Source organism: Macaca nemestrina, chromosome 7, assembly GCF_043159975.1.
Source record: "Macaca nemestrina isolate mMacNem1 chromosome 7, mMacNem.hap1, whole genome shotgun sequence".
Lineage (NCBI taxonomy): Eukaryota > Metazoa > Chordata > Mammalia > Primates > Cercopithecidae > Macaca > Macaca nemestrina.
In genome coordinates this window covers 136638047-136655247 of record NC_092131.1, presented here as the reverse complement: position 1 = coordinate 136655247, position 17201 = coordinate 136638047, and the positions used below count along the sequence as shown (strand labels likewise).

The following is a 17201-nucleotide window of genomic DNA, read 5'->3' as shown; positions in this document are numbered from 1 at the left end:
CCAGCTTCCTCTTCACTCAGGAACCCATTCCCAGCCAGCTCTTGCCTGCCTCACAGGTAGAGCAAGACTTCTCTACACAGAGCCTCCTGTAACTGGGATGTCCCAGCAGCAGCTGGGCCATGGAGTATGTAACCCTGCCTGGCCCACCCAGAAGTGGCTCCCGCCTTGGCCAGGGTTCTAAGCTGTCCTCTGTTCTCTACACTCCCCTACTCTCACATTACATGCCCCCAGGTATCTGCTTTTATTTCTGAGGCATAAATACTGATAGGTTCTCCAGGGGGTTGAGCCCCTGATAGAGACATTCAGGCCAGTGAACTTTTTGGGTCAGGCAGAACTGGGTTGAAATCCCAGCTTCCCCACTTACTGTGTACCTTTGACCAAGTTAATTAATCATTCTGGGATTTCGTTTACTCATCTGTAAAACAAGACTAGTAATTCCTATTAATGGAATTGTGGGAATTAAATAAGCACAGAAAGGGCCTAGAACAATGCAGCCCCATATCACTCTGACTACATTTACTGTTACTAACTAGTTCTCTACAAGAACCAGCACATAGGTAGCCCTCACACCTGCTCAGCTCGGCCTCCAGGGTGCTTTGGAAACTCAGAGACCCTCTGCAATCTGCCATGGAGGTCAGGAGCCCACATCCAAGGCTTAACAAGCCCACATCCACAAACCAGGGCAGGACGAAAGAAAAACAGAGGGGCCAGGTACAGTGGCTCACACCTGTAATCCCAGCACTTTGGGAGGTTGAGGTGGGAGGATTGCTTGAGGAGTTTGAGGCCAGCCTGAAAAATGTGGTGGAACCTAATCTCTACCAAAAATACAAAAATTAGCCGGGCGTGGTATTGTGTGCCTATAGTCCCAGCTTTTTGGGAGGCTGAGATGGGAAGACTGCTTGAGCCCAGGAAGTTGAGGCTGCACTGAGCCAAGATTGCACCTCTGAACTCCAGCCTGGGTGACAGAGTGAGATCCTGTCTCAAAAAAGAAAAGAAAAAGAAAAACAGAAACATGCACACCAGTGTGTCCTAGGGGAGGACCATATAAGACTCCTCCTTTCTAAACCAGAGGGCAGTGAAGAGTGAGGCACTGGGGAAGGCCAGGGTTCAGAAGCCTGATAAACCAGAGACTCCCTTACCTGCCCAGGCTGGAAGACCAGCCGTGTCCTTGGGCAGGTCACTCCCCTGGGGCTTCAGTTTTCAAGTCTGTAAAGTGAGAAAGTTGGACTAGATGAGCACCAAGTTTTTTCCCGGAGCTCTCATCCTACCAGGAGACCGGGAAGACCCCTAAGGACATAAGGGGGCTGGGAATTTTAGGATTCTGTTGCTGCAGCCTGTGACTCAATGAAAGGGTTAGAACTTGGGTCTCTCTCCTGGTGGTCTGTCCCCTCCTCTCCATTTAGGTGGTCTGGTCTCCATCTGCCCACCCCAAGTCCCTGTGGCCTCTTGATAGTACCCCCACCCTCACATTCCAATGGCCTTGGGGGCAGCAGCCAGACCAGAAAGTCCAGTTCCTGCCCATTATCACTGCCTGCATCTGCACTGCAACCTAACACCAGCATTCCAGAGAGCAGCCCAGGGCTGTCCCCACCACCCACTGTGGTCAGTGTCAGTGTCAGTGGCCAGGCTCAGAGACAGGCCCCAACCCGGGCCAGGGTTCTCAGATTCCTCTCAAGAAGGGTCTGCCCCCAGAGAGCTCCTGACTTGCTGGGGGGCTATGGACCCCATCCTTTGTCGTCCTCTTTGAACCTCATCTTCCTAGTCTCTCTCCTTAGTCTCTGCAGAGGCCTGAGCTCACCTACTTCTGCTTCTGAAACAGAAATCCCACTTTAAACACAGCAGAAGATGGTAAACACAGGAACTCTCACAACTGAAGAAAGAGGCAGGCTGGGCACAGTGGTTCACACCTGTAATCCCAACACTTTGGGAGGTCAAGGTGGGAGGATGGCTTGAGGCCAGGAATTTGGACCAGCCTTGGCAGCATAGTGAGACCCCATCTCTACAAAAAATTTTAAAAACTTGGCCAGGCGTGGTGGCTCATGCCTGTAATCCCAGCACTTTGGGAGGCTGAGGCGGGTGGACCACTTGAAGTCTGGAGTTCGAGACCAGCCTAACCAACATGGTGAAACCCCATCTCTACTAAAAATACAAAAATTAGCTGGGCATGGTGGCACAGGCCTGTAGTCCCAGCTACTCAGGGGGCTGTGGCAGGAGACTCATTTAAACCCGGGAGGTGGAGGTTGCAGTGAGCTGAGATTGCGCCACTGCACTCCAGCCTGGGCGAAAGAGTGAGACATTGTCTCAAAAAAAAAAAAAAAAAAAATTAAAAAACTAGCTGGATGAGGTGACACATGCCTGTAGTCCCAGCTACTCAGGAGGCTGAGGTGGGAGGGTCTCTTGAGCCCAGGAGTTCAAGGCCAAGATCACTCCACTGCATTCCAGCCTGGGCAGCAGAGTGAGATCCTATCCCTAAAGAAAAAGAAAAAAAAGGGGCAGGAAGAAGGATAGAACAATAAAGAAAGAGAAGGAGGGAGGAGGAGCTGGAGAAAGGAAGACGGTTGGGAGGACAAGGCAGGAGAAACTAGGACTGAGGGATATGAAAGACCAGTATACGAAATGTGGCCTCACAGGAAGGCAGAGGGGGCGGCAGGGGGTGAGGAGCGTCAAAGACCAAGGAGCATGGACATCAAGACCCAGAGAAGAGAGAGAGAAGGGCGGGTGGAGCCCCTGGGACACCAGCCCTCTGTGTCACATTTCCTTCCCGCCTGAGTCAGGTGAGCCAGTCCTGGCCCCCACTGGCTTGCCTGCATTAAGCCAACCCGGCCCATGCATCTCCCTGCAGTCTGGGGTCTGCCAGCAGCTCTCCCAGCTTGCCGCTCTTTAGGCCTCTCTGCTCAGCCCCCAGCTTCCCACCTTCACTGGGTCCCAACATCTATCGTGAGTCCCTCCTCAGGGAGCCCCTCCTCAGAAAGCCCTCTCTTCTGCTCTCCTTACATCTGAGGGCAGCCACAGAGGCATTTCTTAAAACAGGTGAACAAAGTTGGGGGCAGGGAGAGCAAGCTCAGAAATCAGGGAGAGGTTCTATTGGGGGGATGGTGCAGCACAGGCCAGCAGGCTCGCCAGAGTGCAGCTAGATTTTGGGCAGCCACCCAGTGAATAAGAAAACCATGGCCCAGGCCAGGTGCGGTGGCTCATGCCTGTAATCCTCGCACTTTGGGAGGCCGAGGTGGGTGGATCCCTTGAGGCCAGAAGTTCAAGACCCGCCTGGCCAACATAGTGAAACCCTGTCTCTACTAAAACTACAAGAAAATTAGCCAGGTGTGGTGGTACATGCCTGTAATCTCAGCTATTAGAGAGGCTGAGGCAGGAAAATCACTTGAACCCAGGAGGCGGAGGTTGCAGTGAGCCAGGATCACCCCACTGCACTACAGCCTGGGAGACAGAGTGAGACTTCGTCTCAAAAAAAAAAAAAAAAAAAAAAGAAAAAAAAAAGGAAAAGAAAAGAAAAAGGAAAACCATGGCCCAGACTCCTAGAGGTGCTATGGCCACACCCAAACACCCCAAATGTAAGCCCCCCGCCACCTCCACCCAGTGCCCCTGGGCTTGCCCCACTCCTCTCTCACTTCAGCTGGCTGGGTAACAGTCAGTCCCTTACAAGACCTAATAAAATTATCTATCGCCTCCTCTTGCCCCAGGTGGGGTCTGTCCACTCCAGCTTTCTAGCCTGACTACTGCTCAAAGGAAGAGGGATTCCACAGGAGAGCCCTTTGAGGAAAGACAGACCCCAACCCTAGGCCCAATGACATCCTTCAGGCACACACCTGTATGCTCAGACCTACCTGGCAACACACACACACACACACACACACACACTCACTACTGATCTCTACATTCCTTGTTTGCAACCAGGCTATGGCCAGAGAAAATAAAGGTGTCATAGGTTAGTTACACAGGCAGACATTTTTGGTGGAATCACTCAGTCCAGTTTAAACAAAGACAGCAGTGAACTGTTTGGTTTTTCATCCTGGGTGCTCTTCTGTTGCATTCTACGTTTATTGAAGGCTATGGAGAACAGCCTTCAAGCTGCTGTGGAAAACTCTCTCTCTCTCTCTCTTTCACACACACACACACACACACACACAACCAGCCTGCAGGCACTCTGGAGAGAAGAGGGGAGAGGGAAAGGCAATACAAGAAGGCCAGGAGTGAAAAAGTCCTTTCTCCCTGGGGGTGGGGAGGGGGCAGAGGGTTAAGGGGGGCTGGGGGCCTGTTTCATTTGCAGGCTGCAAATGCCTCTCCTATTCACCGGCCCGCATTCCCAGCCAAGGCGCCTGGCCGCTGACAATGCCAGGAACAGGAACAGAGAAGATTTGCACATTGTGTTGAAGGGGCCAGCTGGCTGCCTGTGACAGTGGAGCCAAGGTGTGGGAACCAGAAGCATTCGACTTCCACACTCAAGTCCTGCGGGTGGGGGGGGGTGAGGGGAGGCCCTGCACACAGAGTAAGGGGGCCCTCCCCCTACAGTTGGGGGCCAATGAGCCTGGGGACATAGGCCTTGTCTAGCTAGAGAGTAAAGCCCAAGGCAGGAGACCCAAGACCCCGGCATGGAGGGGGTACCAAGCAATTTAGTCTCTGATTCACACCCCATCTGGTGAGGAAGAGAGAATCTCAGTTCCTCTAGAGATAAACACGCGGCAGCAGCACCCCAGGATCTTGCCCCGCGTGCATTATATTCCCCTGCCCATCCTCCCCGTTCACAAGCTTCTGTTCCTTTGAGCTGTGCTATCAATTACAAGGGGGGTGGGGTGGGGAGCAAAAGAGAAGCAGAGAGAGAAACAGAAGAGAGACAGAGAGACAGCTTTGTCCCAGAAGGCCACATGTTCATTTAGTTTTTACCAGGCTCCACAGGCAGGGGACATGAGAAATACAAAAGAAAGAAGCCCTTTAGGAGCTTAAAATCTAGTTGAGGAGACAGATGGAATATCCAGCCACAAAACAGCCACAAAACAGTTACTTAACAATGCAAGCAGCCATCGCCGAGAGGGTTTAGCCTGAATGCCACAGACCACAAATGCTCCTTCCTTAGGAAGGGGAGGAAGACATGACTGTAAGCAGGATGGTCTTTGGGGAGGGATCAGGTATGGGAAGAACCAGGCAGAAATAGACTTGGACGAGGCCCAGGGGAGGCAGGCGCGTCCTGAGGATGGATGGATGAAAGGAAGCCTTCGTACCCCAGAGCAGAGGTGAGCCTGAGTCCAACTCCCCAGCCTTATAATGAGAAAAGCAAGGCCCAGAGAGGGTGGGCAACTTGTCCACAGCCACACAAGACCCCTGGTGTTCAGACAAGGGCTTTTCTACCACACACCTTCTCAGCGGTGTCAGAAAGGGTCGGTTTGTGCAGTGCTGACTGGCAGGTTAAAGTGTCTGAACTCCATCCATTTGCACCTACTTCTGTTTTTTTTGTTTTGTTTTGTTTTTTGAGACGGAGTCTCGCTCTGTCGCCCAGGCTGGAGTGCAGTGGCGCGATCTCGGCTCACTGCAAGCTCCGCCTCCTGGGTTTATGCCATTCTCCTGCCTCAGCCTCCTGAGTAGCTGGGACTACAGGCGCCCGCCACCGCGCCCGGCTAATTTTTTGTATTTTTAGTAGAGACGGGGTTTCACCGTGGTCTCGATCTCCTGACCTTGTGATCCGCCCGCCTCGGCCTCCCAAAGTGCTGGGATTACAGGCGTGAGCCACCGCGCCCGGCCCCATTTGCACCTACTTCTGAGCTGTGGCTGGGTACAGGTGAAGCCCTGGCATGAGGGCAGGCCTAGGTACGGGCACTCACTCATCGCTGGGGACAGCAGCTTCCTGCCCTAATGGACAGACAGATGTGTGTGTTTGAGGAGCTGCAGGGGAGACTTCCTCAGGCCTCCCTCAGTTGAGCGGCCTTTCAAGAAGGAGAAAAGAACTTGCATTCCACACACCAGGCCTGAGCAACTAACCTCCAGGTGATAGAGGCCTCCAGGGTTACCAGCCACTGCGCCAGGAACTACCACCCTCCAGGACCCACCTCCCTACACAGGGCATCCTAAATACCAGGCTGTACTCCCCAGCAGCTCCTGCCCGCAGTTCTCCTAACCCCCACTCCAACCTGGTTCCACAGACCTCCCCCCAGACCCTGCCCCCAGAGCCACACACCGTGGGCCTTGTTGCTGAAAAGGGACTCTAGAATACTGGTGAAACTTCCCTCCCTATGACAAGCTAGAATGATTCAAACTTCAGAAGTAGGAACTGAGGGCCTGAGAGGCTAGGTGACTTATTGAGATGGAGAGAGCAGGGGACTAGAATTGGACTTTCTCTCCTCTCCCCATGCCCCACTGTCTCTTTCTAGGAGTCTGGGGTCACCAGGGACCTTTTTGGGAATCATATCACAACTAAAGGAGCTCAGAACTTAACATGTTTTCACCTCTGGTAGCTCCTCAAAATAATAATAGTTAACATTATTAGTACCTGGCTGGACCTGGCTGGACACAGTGGCTCACACCTGTAATCTCAGCACTGTGGGAGGAGGTGCGCAGATCACTTGAGGTCAGGAGTTTGAGACCAGCCTGGCCAACATGATGAAACCCTGTCTCTACTAAAAATACAAAAATTAGCCAGGCATGGTGCCAGGCACCTGTAATCCCAGCTAGTCAGGAGCTTGAAGGAGAATCGCTTGAACCCGGGAGGCAGAGGTTGCAGTGAGCTGAGATTGCACCCTGCATTGGGTGACAGAGCGAGATTCAGTCTCAAAATATATATATATATGTATGTATATATAAAATTAGTACCTTAATAATAGGGAATGCTGCCTTTGTGCCCTGTGCTAAGCTCTTCCTGCACATTATCATCTATCTTCACAACATTTCTCCTTGGTATTTTTTATTATTTTATATTATTTCCCCCCATGTTATATATTTATTTATTTGGTAGAGACACGGTCTTGCTCTGTTGCCCAGGTTGGTCTCAAACTCGACTTCAAGTGATCTTCCTGCCTCAGCCTCTCAAAGTGCTGGGATTTACAGGCATGAGCCATCACGTTCCCCCATTTTAAAGATGAGGAAGCCAAGGCTCAGAGAGGTGAAGTGACTTGCCCGAGATCTCACAGCTAGCAGGTGGTGGGGCCAAGGCCCAAGCCCACCAAGCCCAGGTCTGTTTGCCACCACAACCCACACTTAAACCACTGTTGGGCCTCCCCAAGCAAGATGGCCCCAGGCTGGGAGTGAGGGTAGTCCTGGCTCTTGGAGAACCCAGCCAGGATTGAGACACCTGGGACCTCATCCTAAATTAGTGGGCAATACTGAGCACCAACAGTAATACTTGGCATTTCCTAGATGCCAAGCCCTGTGCCAGGTACTTTAGACCCATCACCTCATTTACTCCTCCAATAGCCCTGACAGACGGATGGAATGGTGCACATTGTTTTCAGATGAAGGTACAGAGTCTCAAGAGGGCTAAGTAACTCCTGCCAAGGGCATTGACCATTGAGTGGCAGAGCTGGGGTTCAGACCCATGGAAGTCTGGCCCTGAAGCCCTTGTTCCAGAGGCTTCACTATGCTGCCTGAAGACCCCCACAGTGGAGGTTATGACGTGGGAGTGGTCTCTGCTAATCCCTTGCTACTCAGAATACGGCCTGTGGACCAGCTGTATTGGCAATACCTGGGCTCTTGTCAGTCCTTGGCCTAGATTATGAATTCAAAATCTGAATGTTATCAAGATTCACGGGGATTCACGGGCTCAGTAAGGTTTAGGAAGTCCTGCACTATATCACAGAGCTGAATACCCCGGTTCCCCAAGAGGCCTGAGATCAAGAATTAAGGCTAGGAAAGAGGGGCAGGGATTGAGGGTGGCAGGGACTCGGGGTGGGTCCCCCATCCTCCTCCTTGTAGCTAGTCCATCCCTTTTTGGAGTCATTCAGGCACACAGGCCTCAGGTATGAGTCAATGAACACATTCCCCAGGGTCAGCCCCTTTAGAGGGATCGAGGAGGGTCTCACTGGCCAGGCCAGGTTCAGCCCACACCCTGAGGCTTGGGAGAACCCTCAGTCCTCCCAGGAAGGGGTTAAAACAAAACAAGATGCACTCTGGCTCCAATAATTCCACTCCCTGATAGATTTCCCTGGAGAACTCCCTAAATGAATCCCAGCGAGGGAGAAAGCAGGGGCCGGGAGCAGAGTCAGGCAGTTTGCTTTTGCGGGAGATTAACCTCCATGGGCAGCCAAGATTACATTTAAAGACCATGTCAGTGAAACTGCCTTTAAATGAGGAGTGCAGTGCCGGCTCCCGTTACTGAGTGCCTCCTGCGTGCCAGGCAAAGTGTGGGGTGTGCTGGTCCTCACAGCCGCCCTACCAGGCAGGATCACATGCACGTTTCACAGGCAAGGAAACTGGGATGAGGGAGCATTAACTTGTCCAGGGTCTCATCCTTAACAAGTCTCAATTTTCAGCCCCCAAACTACAAGCACATGGAGCTGCAAGGCAGAGTCTAGGGCTCCCAAGCATGAACACTCTTAGGATCTTGAGCTGTTCCATTCTAAAGGGGAAACACTTGAAACTGAAGCCCCAAAGGAATCAGCCTGCGGTGTAGCCACTCTGGCCAGGCTGTCTTTTGAGGACATATCTGAACCCCCTGGGATGGAAGGGCGTGCATTTCCAACCATCGGCCTCTGGCCCAGAGCTCAGATGCCCAGCAGACCCACCCACATAGACCTGAACACCCATCTGCCTCCCTGGGTTAGTCTGCTGGGTGAACTGTGAGTCTACAAGGGGTGCTTAGCATGCCCCCTCCCCACGGGCCCCTGTGGAGCAGGCAGGAGAAGCAGGGGCCTCCAGAGGCCATCTCACACCTTTTCAGAAAGGCACCCTCCTGTGTCACACAACATCTGCAGTGCCGGCAGGCACACAGGCAGGGAGTTATTACGAAGGAGGAAACCCAGGCAGCTAATCAGCTTTGGAGGTTTCTAGGGACATCAGCCTGTGAAGTGAGAAAAGGGGATCCAGCCGCACCGTTGCTTGGCATCTGAGCATTCTCCCATGGGACCACAGCCTTGCAGGGGAGAGAGGGGCCATGTCAGACTGCCAGAGCTTAGAGGCAAACCCCCCAGCTGTCTCCAGGACCCCAAAGGATTAACCAAGCTGACCCCACCCACAGCTTAATTTCTTGTACTATATTGTTAGGAGTTTAAAGAAACCAAACATCTTGAAGGTGTTACCATTTATAAAAAAGCACATTTACAATTAGCTATATATATAAGCCCCTGGGGATTTATCTCCCGGGATTCTAGGCTGGTGATACAAAGGCCTCAGCAGGGGCCATCCATATCTCAGCATTGACACAGGCCAGGGAGGGTATGGGGAGCATCTCCCTGAGGAGTCTCATCTCTCCGGTCTGCAAATCTTACTGGGGTCCCCACCCTCTGTCCACGCTTCCCTTCCTCACACCCAGCCATCTGCTCAGAGGCTGCACCAGCCTTCCCCTGCACTGCCGGGAGGGCCACGAGATGAGGGTGGCTGAGCCAGAAGTGATTTGGTCTCAAAGTCCAGGGCTGCCTCCCAGCGAGCTCCATATGGGGGCCTGGATCAGCCTTCCTCAGAACAAAGGGGTATCTTAAACCCAGCGAGAGGGCTCCTGCCTCAAACTGATTCATCACTCACCAGCCGTTCAGAGCAACTGTGCAAATGCCCTCAGAGCCAGGAAGAAACTTGTCAGCGATCAGACAGGAAAGAGGCGGCGTGCCACAGGAGCTAAGTGGGAGGGTGTGGGTTCAGGCTGCCCAGATGACAGTCCTGGCTCTTCTGCTACCAGAATGCCATTGAGTCCCCCTAAGGCTCAGTTTTCTCTTCTGTAAAAGGGGGATGATAATGACCTATCTTCCATTCTTCCAGGGCTGTTGTTACGACAAAATGAAGTAATTCATGTAAAGCACTTGGGCAGGTTGCCCAGCATGCAGCAAGTGCTTAAAAAGTGTTAGCTGGACCTGGGTGCAGGAGCTCACGCCTGTAATCCTAGCACTTTGGGAGGCTGAGGCGGGAGGATCACTTGAGGCCAAGAGTTCGAGACCAGCCCAGTCAACATGGCGAAATCCCATCTTTACCAAAAAACTCAAAAAGTAGCCGGGCGTAATGGTGCACACCTGTAATCCCAGTTACTGGGGAAGCTGAGGCACACTAATCGCTTGAACCTGGGAGACAGGTTGCAGTGAATCAAGATCATACCACTGCACTCCGGCCTGGGTGATAGAACAAGACTCCGTCTCAAAAAAAAAAAAAAAAAGAAAAAAGAAAAAAGTGTTAACTAGAATTGTTACCAATAGTCAAAGCAGCCTCTTTAAAGGAACACCCCCTTCCAGAGATCCAGAGATATGAGATGGAGAACATTTTCTACTTGCCAAAACTTCTGTCCTTTTTCAACCATGACCTCACTGCGCACAGCTTGCCACCTCCCTGGGATACATGGAGAATTTTGATTTATGCAACACACTCCCAGTGTGCACAGATTCAACAATAACATAATTTTTGCAGGACAGGGCAGTTAAACCACAGTCATCATTTCATCACCACAACTGACGATCAAGCAGCACAAGCAAAGCACAATTCCAGAGCTGAAACATCTTGCCTCGCCTTTTCTCTCCCCTTCAAAAACACACATTAGCATGAAGGTGAGTAGGAGTGATGTCATCACTGAGATAATTCTGAAATTATCCTACCATATTTTTTTAATGCAAACTGTTAACAAGCTCCAGAATTTCATTACTGGTATATAGAGGTCTTATCCTACCCAAGGGTTTACATTAATTTAAGCACATAATTTAAAATTGAATGTAGCCAAAATTACCGTTCAAAAATGTCTTTAATCACCCTTAAAGTATGGGAATGATTTATCTTTATACACAAGAATCAAACTCAGTGAACTGGGATGCTCAAAGTATGACAGACATATGGAAACTAAGACATGCCGACCCAAGAACTGGGTAAAGCTTTCTCCCTGACTGCCCTGTGGGTGTTTGGCTACAATCTTGCCAATTCACATTCCAGTCAGTTAAACAAGCATGTGATATAATTCCACCACCACAAATCACTGCCATGTACCTCAAAACCAACCCGTGCTGAGAAATTAGTCCTCCAGAAGGCTGCATGAGATGGGACCGCACCCGCTGCCCTGGTGCCCTAGGCTGACCCTGGATCACCAGCTGGCTTCCTCAGCAAGGGAAAACAAGGGATATCCACTTACTTGCAGCCTGAATGCGAGCCTTCCGGCTGACCACCAGCCCAAAGCGGTTCTGGGCCACACACTCATAGTCACCTTCATCTGAAGGGCTGCCTCCCCGCTCCAGCCTGAAGTGATGGATCATCAAGGACCCATTGGCCAGCAAGGTGGAGTGGGTACTCTCTGGCAGCTCTACCCCATTCTTCCTCCAGGTGATTCGCACTGGAGGGGTCCCCTCCACTTTGCAGTCCAGCACTATAGGCTGCCCAGGGACGGCAACATCATCACTTGGCTCCACAGCAAATGCCAGTTCGGCAGAGTGGCCAAGACCTGCATTGGGGAAGGGGAGATGGAAGGAAATAGGGATGTTAGTGTGAAATGAGCATCCAGGAAGAACTCTACCCACATGGTTCCAAGTTCCTTGGGTCTATGCACCCCATTCCCATGTTTCTGCAATGTTAATAGGAATTCCTATTATATATAGTACTTTATGCATTACGAAGTGTCATCCAAGGCAGCACTTTACTTAATCATCAGACCATCTCAGAGATGGATATTATTTGTACCATTTCCTCTTTCACAGGTAAGAAAACTGAAGCCCAGAGACATCAAGTGACTTGCCCAGGGTCTCACAGTCAGTAGCTGCAAAACTGAGACCCAAAAGCAAGACTGACTCCAATACAGCTGCTGCTACTTCAGTGGTCACCCTGGGTAAGCACTGAAACCTCACAGACCTTCAGGGTGTGACCTTAGGTAAAGTATTCAACATGTTCTGGCTTCTCATTCCTCATCTGTTTAGATCAAGGAAGAACAATGGGGCTTGGGTCATAGGGTTCTACGACATGATTAACTGACTCAAAGGCACTATGAAAAATTTAAAGTTCTAAAGAAATACAGAGGGACATAGTAATAAATCATGCTGCTTTTTGCTGGCCAAAACCCAACAAAGGCCTGGTCCAATGCCTGGCAGGGAGCAGGGTGTGTAGTCCCAGTACCCAGGGTACAGACTAGGTTGTGGCCCCATTGCCCCTCCCCTGTGGCACTCTGTCCTTTTGCCTTTGTCATAGGGAGAGATGAAGGTAGCAAACACCAAGTATGGTTTTCCAAAACCAAGGAAGAGGGTGCTCCTAGAACCTTTACTTCCAGCCAACCTCTCTGCTCCTGCAGGAGAAGAGAAATGAGCAGAAAAAGGAGGAGGCCAAAGAATAGATGGGGCTAAGGCTGATCAGGGAATCAGAAGCCCAGCTGGAGGGACAAGCACTCCAGTCCCAGGCATGATGCCAAGTCACCAACTTCTCCAGCAAGCAACGTACCAGACCAGTTATAACTCCACTCCAGGAGGAATGAACCCACATGGTCTGAAAGGGCAGTCACAGACCCCTCCTCACATTTCCAGATAACTAGCGATCCTGGAGCTGGCCCCTCCCCAGCAGACTAGGGCCCTCCCTGGCTGGGGGAGATGGGGAAGTGGGAGGGGAGAAAGGAGGGGCGTTTGGGTTATAGGCATTCCCCGCCCCGCGCCCCCTGCCCCCGCCCCGCGCCCCCGGCCCAGGGAGATGTAATGTTTTAAGACTTTTTAGGATCGCACTTATTCAAACCCCTGCGCATCTTCCCCATGTCATGAGTTCACCAGTCTTAGCCCCCAATCCAACCCCGGCATAGCTGTCGGGGGATAAAGTTTTTCCTTGATGCGGACGCGATCTTCTACTTCTTGGGAGATGAGTGGAGACAGAATAGCCCAGATGAGTGTCTGTGGGGAACTTGATGTGGGAGGGTAAGGGACTAGATTTGCACTCCCCTCCCGGGAGATGGGACCACTGCAGCCACTAAAGGGAAGAGCGTGGTGGTGACCGAGCTCCAGGCAGCGGAGCTGGCGGACCGCGAGAGCCAGGGGTAGGGTCTCCGCGTGTGCACGCTTCGGGGAAGGGCAGGGGCACGTGAGCATCCCCGCGGCTCGCTCGCTCTCGCTCTTGGTGGCTTCTCCTCTCCTTGGCTCACGGGCTCTGTCCCGGGTCGCTTCCTAGCCACGCGCCGCCCTCCAGGAATCTCCCTCCTCCTCTTCTCCGGCTCTCCCGCGCACTCCTCAGCCCAGTACCAGCTCCAAATGCGGGACGTGCCATCTCCGCCCAGTGCAGCTGGCAGGGTCCCGCTGTCCGCCCCCCAGACTGCTGTACCCTGCCTCGGCTGCCTCGGGCTATATCCACGGCCGGGCACCGAGCACCCCAGCTCGTCCGCCTCGGTCGGCGCTTAGCCGTGCGGTCTCCCCTGGCTCGTTTCCCTCTGTCTCCACGCCAGCCCGCTCCGCTTGCTCCCGCTTCGCTGCACTCCTTGCCCCTCAGTCTGGGCTCCGGGTCCTGCCCCAGTCTTCTTCCGGGGGGCTCCGTCCTCAGCACGCCCCTAGGGCCCCCGACAGTCCGGCCTTGGTGCCCTCTCCCTGTCCCGATCCGCTGGGTCCCTCCCGCGCGGGGTCCGCGCCGCTCTCCCCGGGTCCGCCCCTCGCGCCCGCTCCCTCCCTGCTCGCCCTTCCCCTGGCTCCGTCCGCAGCCGCCTGGGCCGGACGCTTTCGCTCACCCTCGCTCGGCGCGGGCAGCAGCAGCAACAGCAGCGGCAGCAGGAGCCGGGGCCAGCGCGGGGCGGGCGGGCGGCGCGGAGACGCGGCGCGCTGCACAGCCATGGGGCTCTCGGTCCGCTCGGCTCGGCGACGCGCGGCTCCCGGGCCTCTCGCGGCTCACAGCGTCCCGCGGGGCCGGCGCCGGGGCCGGGGCTGGGGCTCCGGCCGGGGCCGAGCCCGGGCGGTGGGGGACTGGAGCCGCATGCCTGCTCAGGAGCGCGGGGGGCGCAGGGGGAGCGCCGCTTGCGCCATCTTGCACCCACCCGGGCGATCTGTCAGCCTCGCCCGGGGTGCGCGCTGCACACTCGCACCGCTCGCGGCCGCCCCGCCCTCCTCCCCAGCCCGCCGCCCCCCTCCTCTCTCCTCTCCGCTCCCGGTCCCCTCCCCCAGCCCCCTCTCCCCGGAGGCCCGGTCTGGGGAACAAAAGAGCCGGCGAGCGCTTTAAGCGGCCGGACATTCCCGGCTGTGCGGCGGACGCGCCCCCTGCGCTTTGAACTGTGGCTGGAGCGGCCGGCGCCGTCCCGGGCTGCAGCCGGGTATCCCCTCCCCGCGGGCTAGCCTGGGACCTGGGGGGCTGAGGAAGTGGACACCCAGCGGACTGGGGAGTGGGTCCAGGCTGCGGAAAGACACTCACAGCTGCGGGATTTGCTCTGACCCACTCTTTCTGCTGCGCCCTCCTCCAAGTCCATATTTTAGAGATAATTCTCTAAAAAGCTGCGTAAAGTTGTCAAAGATTAAGTTTTCCATAGATTTCTGGTCCTTCCACTCAAAGGATAGATCCTGTAGCTGCAAGACTGGCTTCTCAGGGCCGAGGAGTCCTGGCGCTCCGCTGGGGAGGATTGCCTGGAGAGAGCGGACCCAGCAGGACAATGAGAGCTCTAAACGGGCCTGGCTTCCGACCTGGGTTCTGCCTGCTGCCTAGCCCAGTCACTCTCACTGAGCTCATCTGAAGGATGAAAATAATCTTATCTCTCCTGTTCATCCCTAGAGACCTTTAAACCGCAGAGGTCCTGACAAATGACCTGGTAACTGGAAAAGCACATAGAAACTTAAAATTCCCAGTAATGTTTCTGCGCCACAAAGAAGGCCCTCAATCGTTCATGTCAGAGAACGTATAAGGAGACAACATAGGTTCCATGTGAGAATGTTAGAGAAGATAAGCAAGTCTTTTAGCAGAGACATACCCATACTAACCCTCAGAGATCTTGAATCTCAGTCACTCGCTATTAAATGGTCTTCTATTGAGTCCAGCATGACGGACTAGTCCATCAAAATTATTGAGCAGCTACTAAGTTCTAGGAGCTAGAGATTTAAAGGTGGCAGGCTAGGCTTGGTGGCTCACACCTGTGATCCTAGCACTTTGGGAGGCCGAGGTGGGCAGATCACTTGAGCCCAGGAGTTCAAGACCAGCCAGGGCAACATGGTGAAAACTTGTCTCTATGAAAAATACAAACCTTAGCCAGGCATGGTGGTGCATGCCTGTAGTCCCTCTGTGTTCCAGCCTGGGCAACAGAGACCCTGTCTCAATCAATCAATCAATCAATCAATCAGTGTTGGCCTAATGTATCTATTTGCTCCTTTGGCACTGGACTGAGATGGCAGAGGAAAAACTAAGTCTCTCTTTTGATACCACCTCTGGAACTTTGGGACCATGTACAAAATTAACTTTGGGCCGGGCACAGTGGCTCATGCCTAGTAATCCCAGCACTTTGGGAAGCCGAGGTGGGTGGATTACCTGATGTCAGGAGTTCGAGACCAGCCTGACCAACATGGTGAAACACCGTCTCTATTAAAAATACAAAAAAATTAGCCGGGTATGGTGGCAGGCGCCTATAATCCCAGCTACTCGGGAGGCTGAGGCAGGAAAATAGCTTGAACCCGGGAGGCAGAGGTTGCAGTGAGCTGAGATTGCACCATTGCACTCCAGCCTGGGCGACAGAGCAAGACTCTGTCTCAAAACAAACAAACAAAAAACTAACTTTGATAGAGTAAGTAAGGAAGTACAGGCCTCCAGAAATCAGAGTGCCTGCAGATGGACAGGTTTACTAATGATGGGGTTGGCATAGCTCAGGAATATTCACTCTGGGTAGCTACTGGAAGATGAGCCTGAGAAGCAGGACATGAGGCATGTGAGCAGCAGGAAGCAATGGAAAAATTCTAGGTCGAGGATCCCAATGCGCCAAAGCCCTATTGGATTTCATTGTGAGAAAGGGTGGGAGTGGCGGTCTACTGGCCTTAGGAAAGGGAGGGGAAGAGCCCTCCCTGGGCCTAAAATCCTGGAACTCCCTCCTGCAGGGCTTGAATTCTCAACAACCCCTTCTTGGCTTGTCCTGGACTCTGAAGAGGTCAAATTGGTGTCTTGAATTGCTGTCATTTTAAATTCATTTTGACAAGTGTTTAATTCTTCTTTATCACAACCCTTGGTCTGAGAGTGATATGCAAATAATGGCTATTCTGCCGAGTGCAAAATGTGCAGTATCTCTCTGTCTGATCTGTCAATTAACTCTGGGTCTGGCCCACCAGCCACTTTGGGGGTGGTCCCAAGCAAAGCAGCCTCCAGCTCTTGATTCCCTCCAATAGAAAGCATGTTCTGGACTCTGTAAAGATCTTAGCAGACAGCAGCTGCCAACTGTGATGCCAAGATGTGTGTGGGGTGTGAGTGTGGAGTTTTGTGCGTGAGATTGTGTGTACATTTGCATTAACGGACAGACACAAGGGTGTTTGTGAAGGCAAGTATGCATCTACGGGTCTCTGAGCTTGTACACACAGTGCACGTGTGTGTGATTGTGTGGCCATGAATAATGTTGGTGACCAGAGTTATAAAGAATAGTTGTGGAGCCCAAATCTCTGGAGTTGTTCCCTCTTTCCTGCACCCAAAAAAGTTCAGAGAAATGTGTGCCCAGATGGAAAGAGATCCCCAGAGAGTCTAAGGAAGTGCCATCAAAGAACGCATCTTTCCTAAGTTTACATCTTTTTCCTAAGTGCCTGTTGAGGGAGGAAGATGGTTTAGTTCTTTCCCATGACCACCTGCTCTTTACCTTCAAAAACCACCATTTTGAGCTGGGTGCAGGGGCTCATGCCTGTAATTCTAGCACTTTGGGAGGCCGAGGTGGGCAGATTACGTGAGGTCAGGAGTTTGAGACCAGCCTGGTTAACATGAAACCCTGTCTCTACTAAAAATACAAAAATTAGCCGGGCGTGGTGGTGCACACCTGAAATCCCAGCTACTCGGGAGGCTGAGGCAAGAGAATCACTTGAACCCAGGAGGCACAGGTTATAGTGAGCCGAGATCATGCCACTGCACTCTAGCCTAGGTGACAGAGTGAGATTAGTCTGAAAAAACAAACAAAACACTATTTTGGG

At 52.8% G+C, this 17201-nt stretch overlaps 1 protein-coding gene across 2 annotated transcripts in view; it reads right to left on the bottom strand.

The window, feature by feature from the left end:
* The window catches only part of LOC105488438 (immunoglobulin superfamily DCC subclass member 3), a 52066-nt gene extending 38028 nt beyond the window's left edge, over window positions 1-14038 (bottom strand). Inside the window, exons 1-2 of one of the 2 annotated variants that reach the window (XM_024794959.2) lie at window positions 13799-14038; window positions 11252-11557 (exon numbers count right to left, since the gene is read on the bottom strand). In XM_024794959.2, coding sequence (XP_024650727.2) covers window positions 11252-11557; window positions 13799-13901 — 409 coding nt within the window. In that variant the 5' untranslated portion in view covers window positions 13902-14038. The remainder of the gene's footprint in view (window positions 1-11251; window positions 11558-13798) is intronic. The other variant, XM_011752466.2, reaches the window with a different exon arrangement.
* Window positions 14039-17201: the final 3163 nt, after the last annotated feature.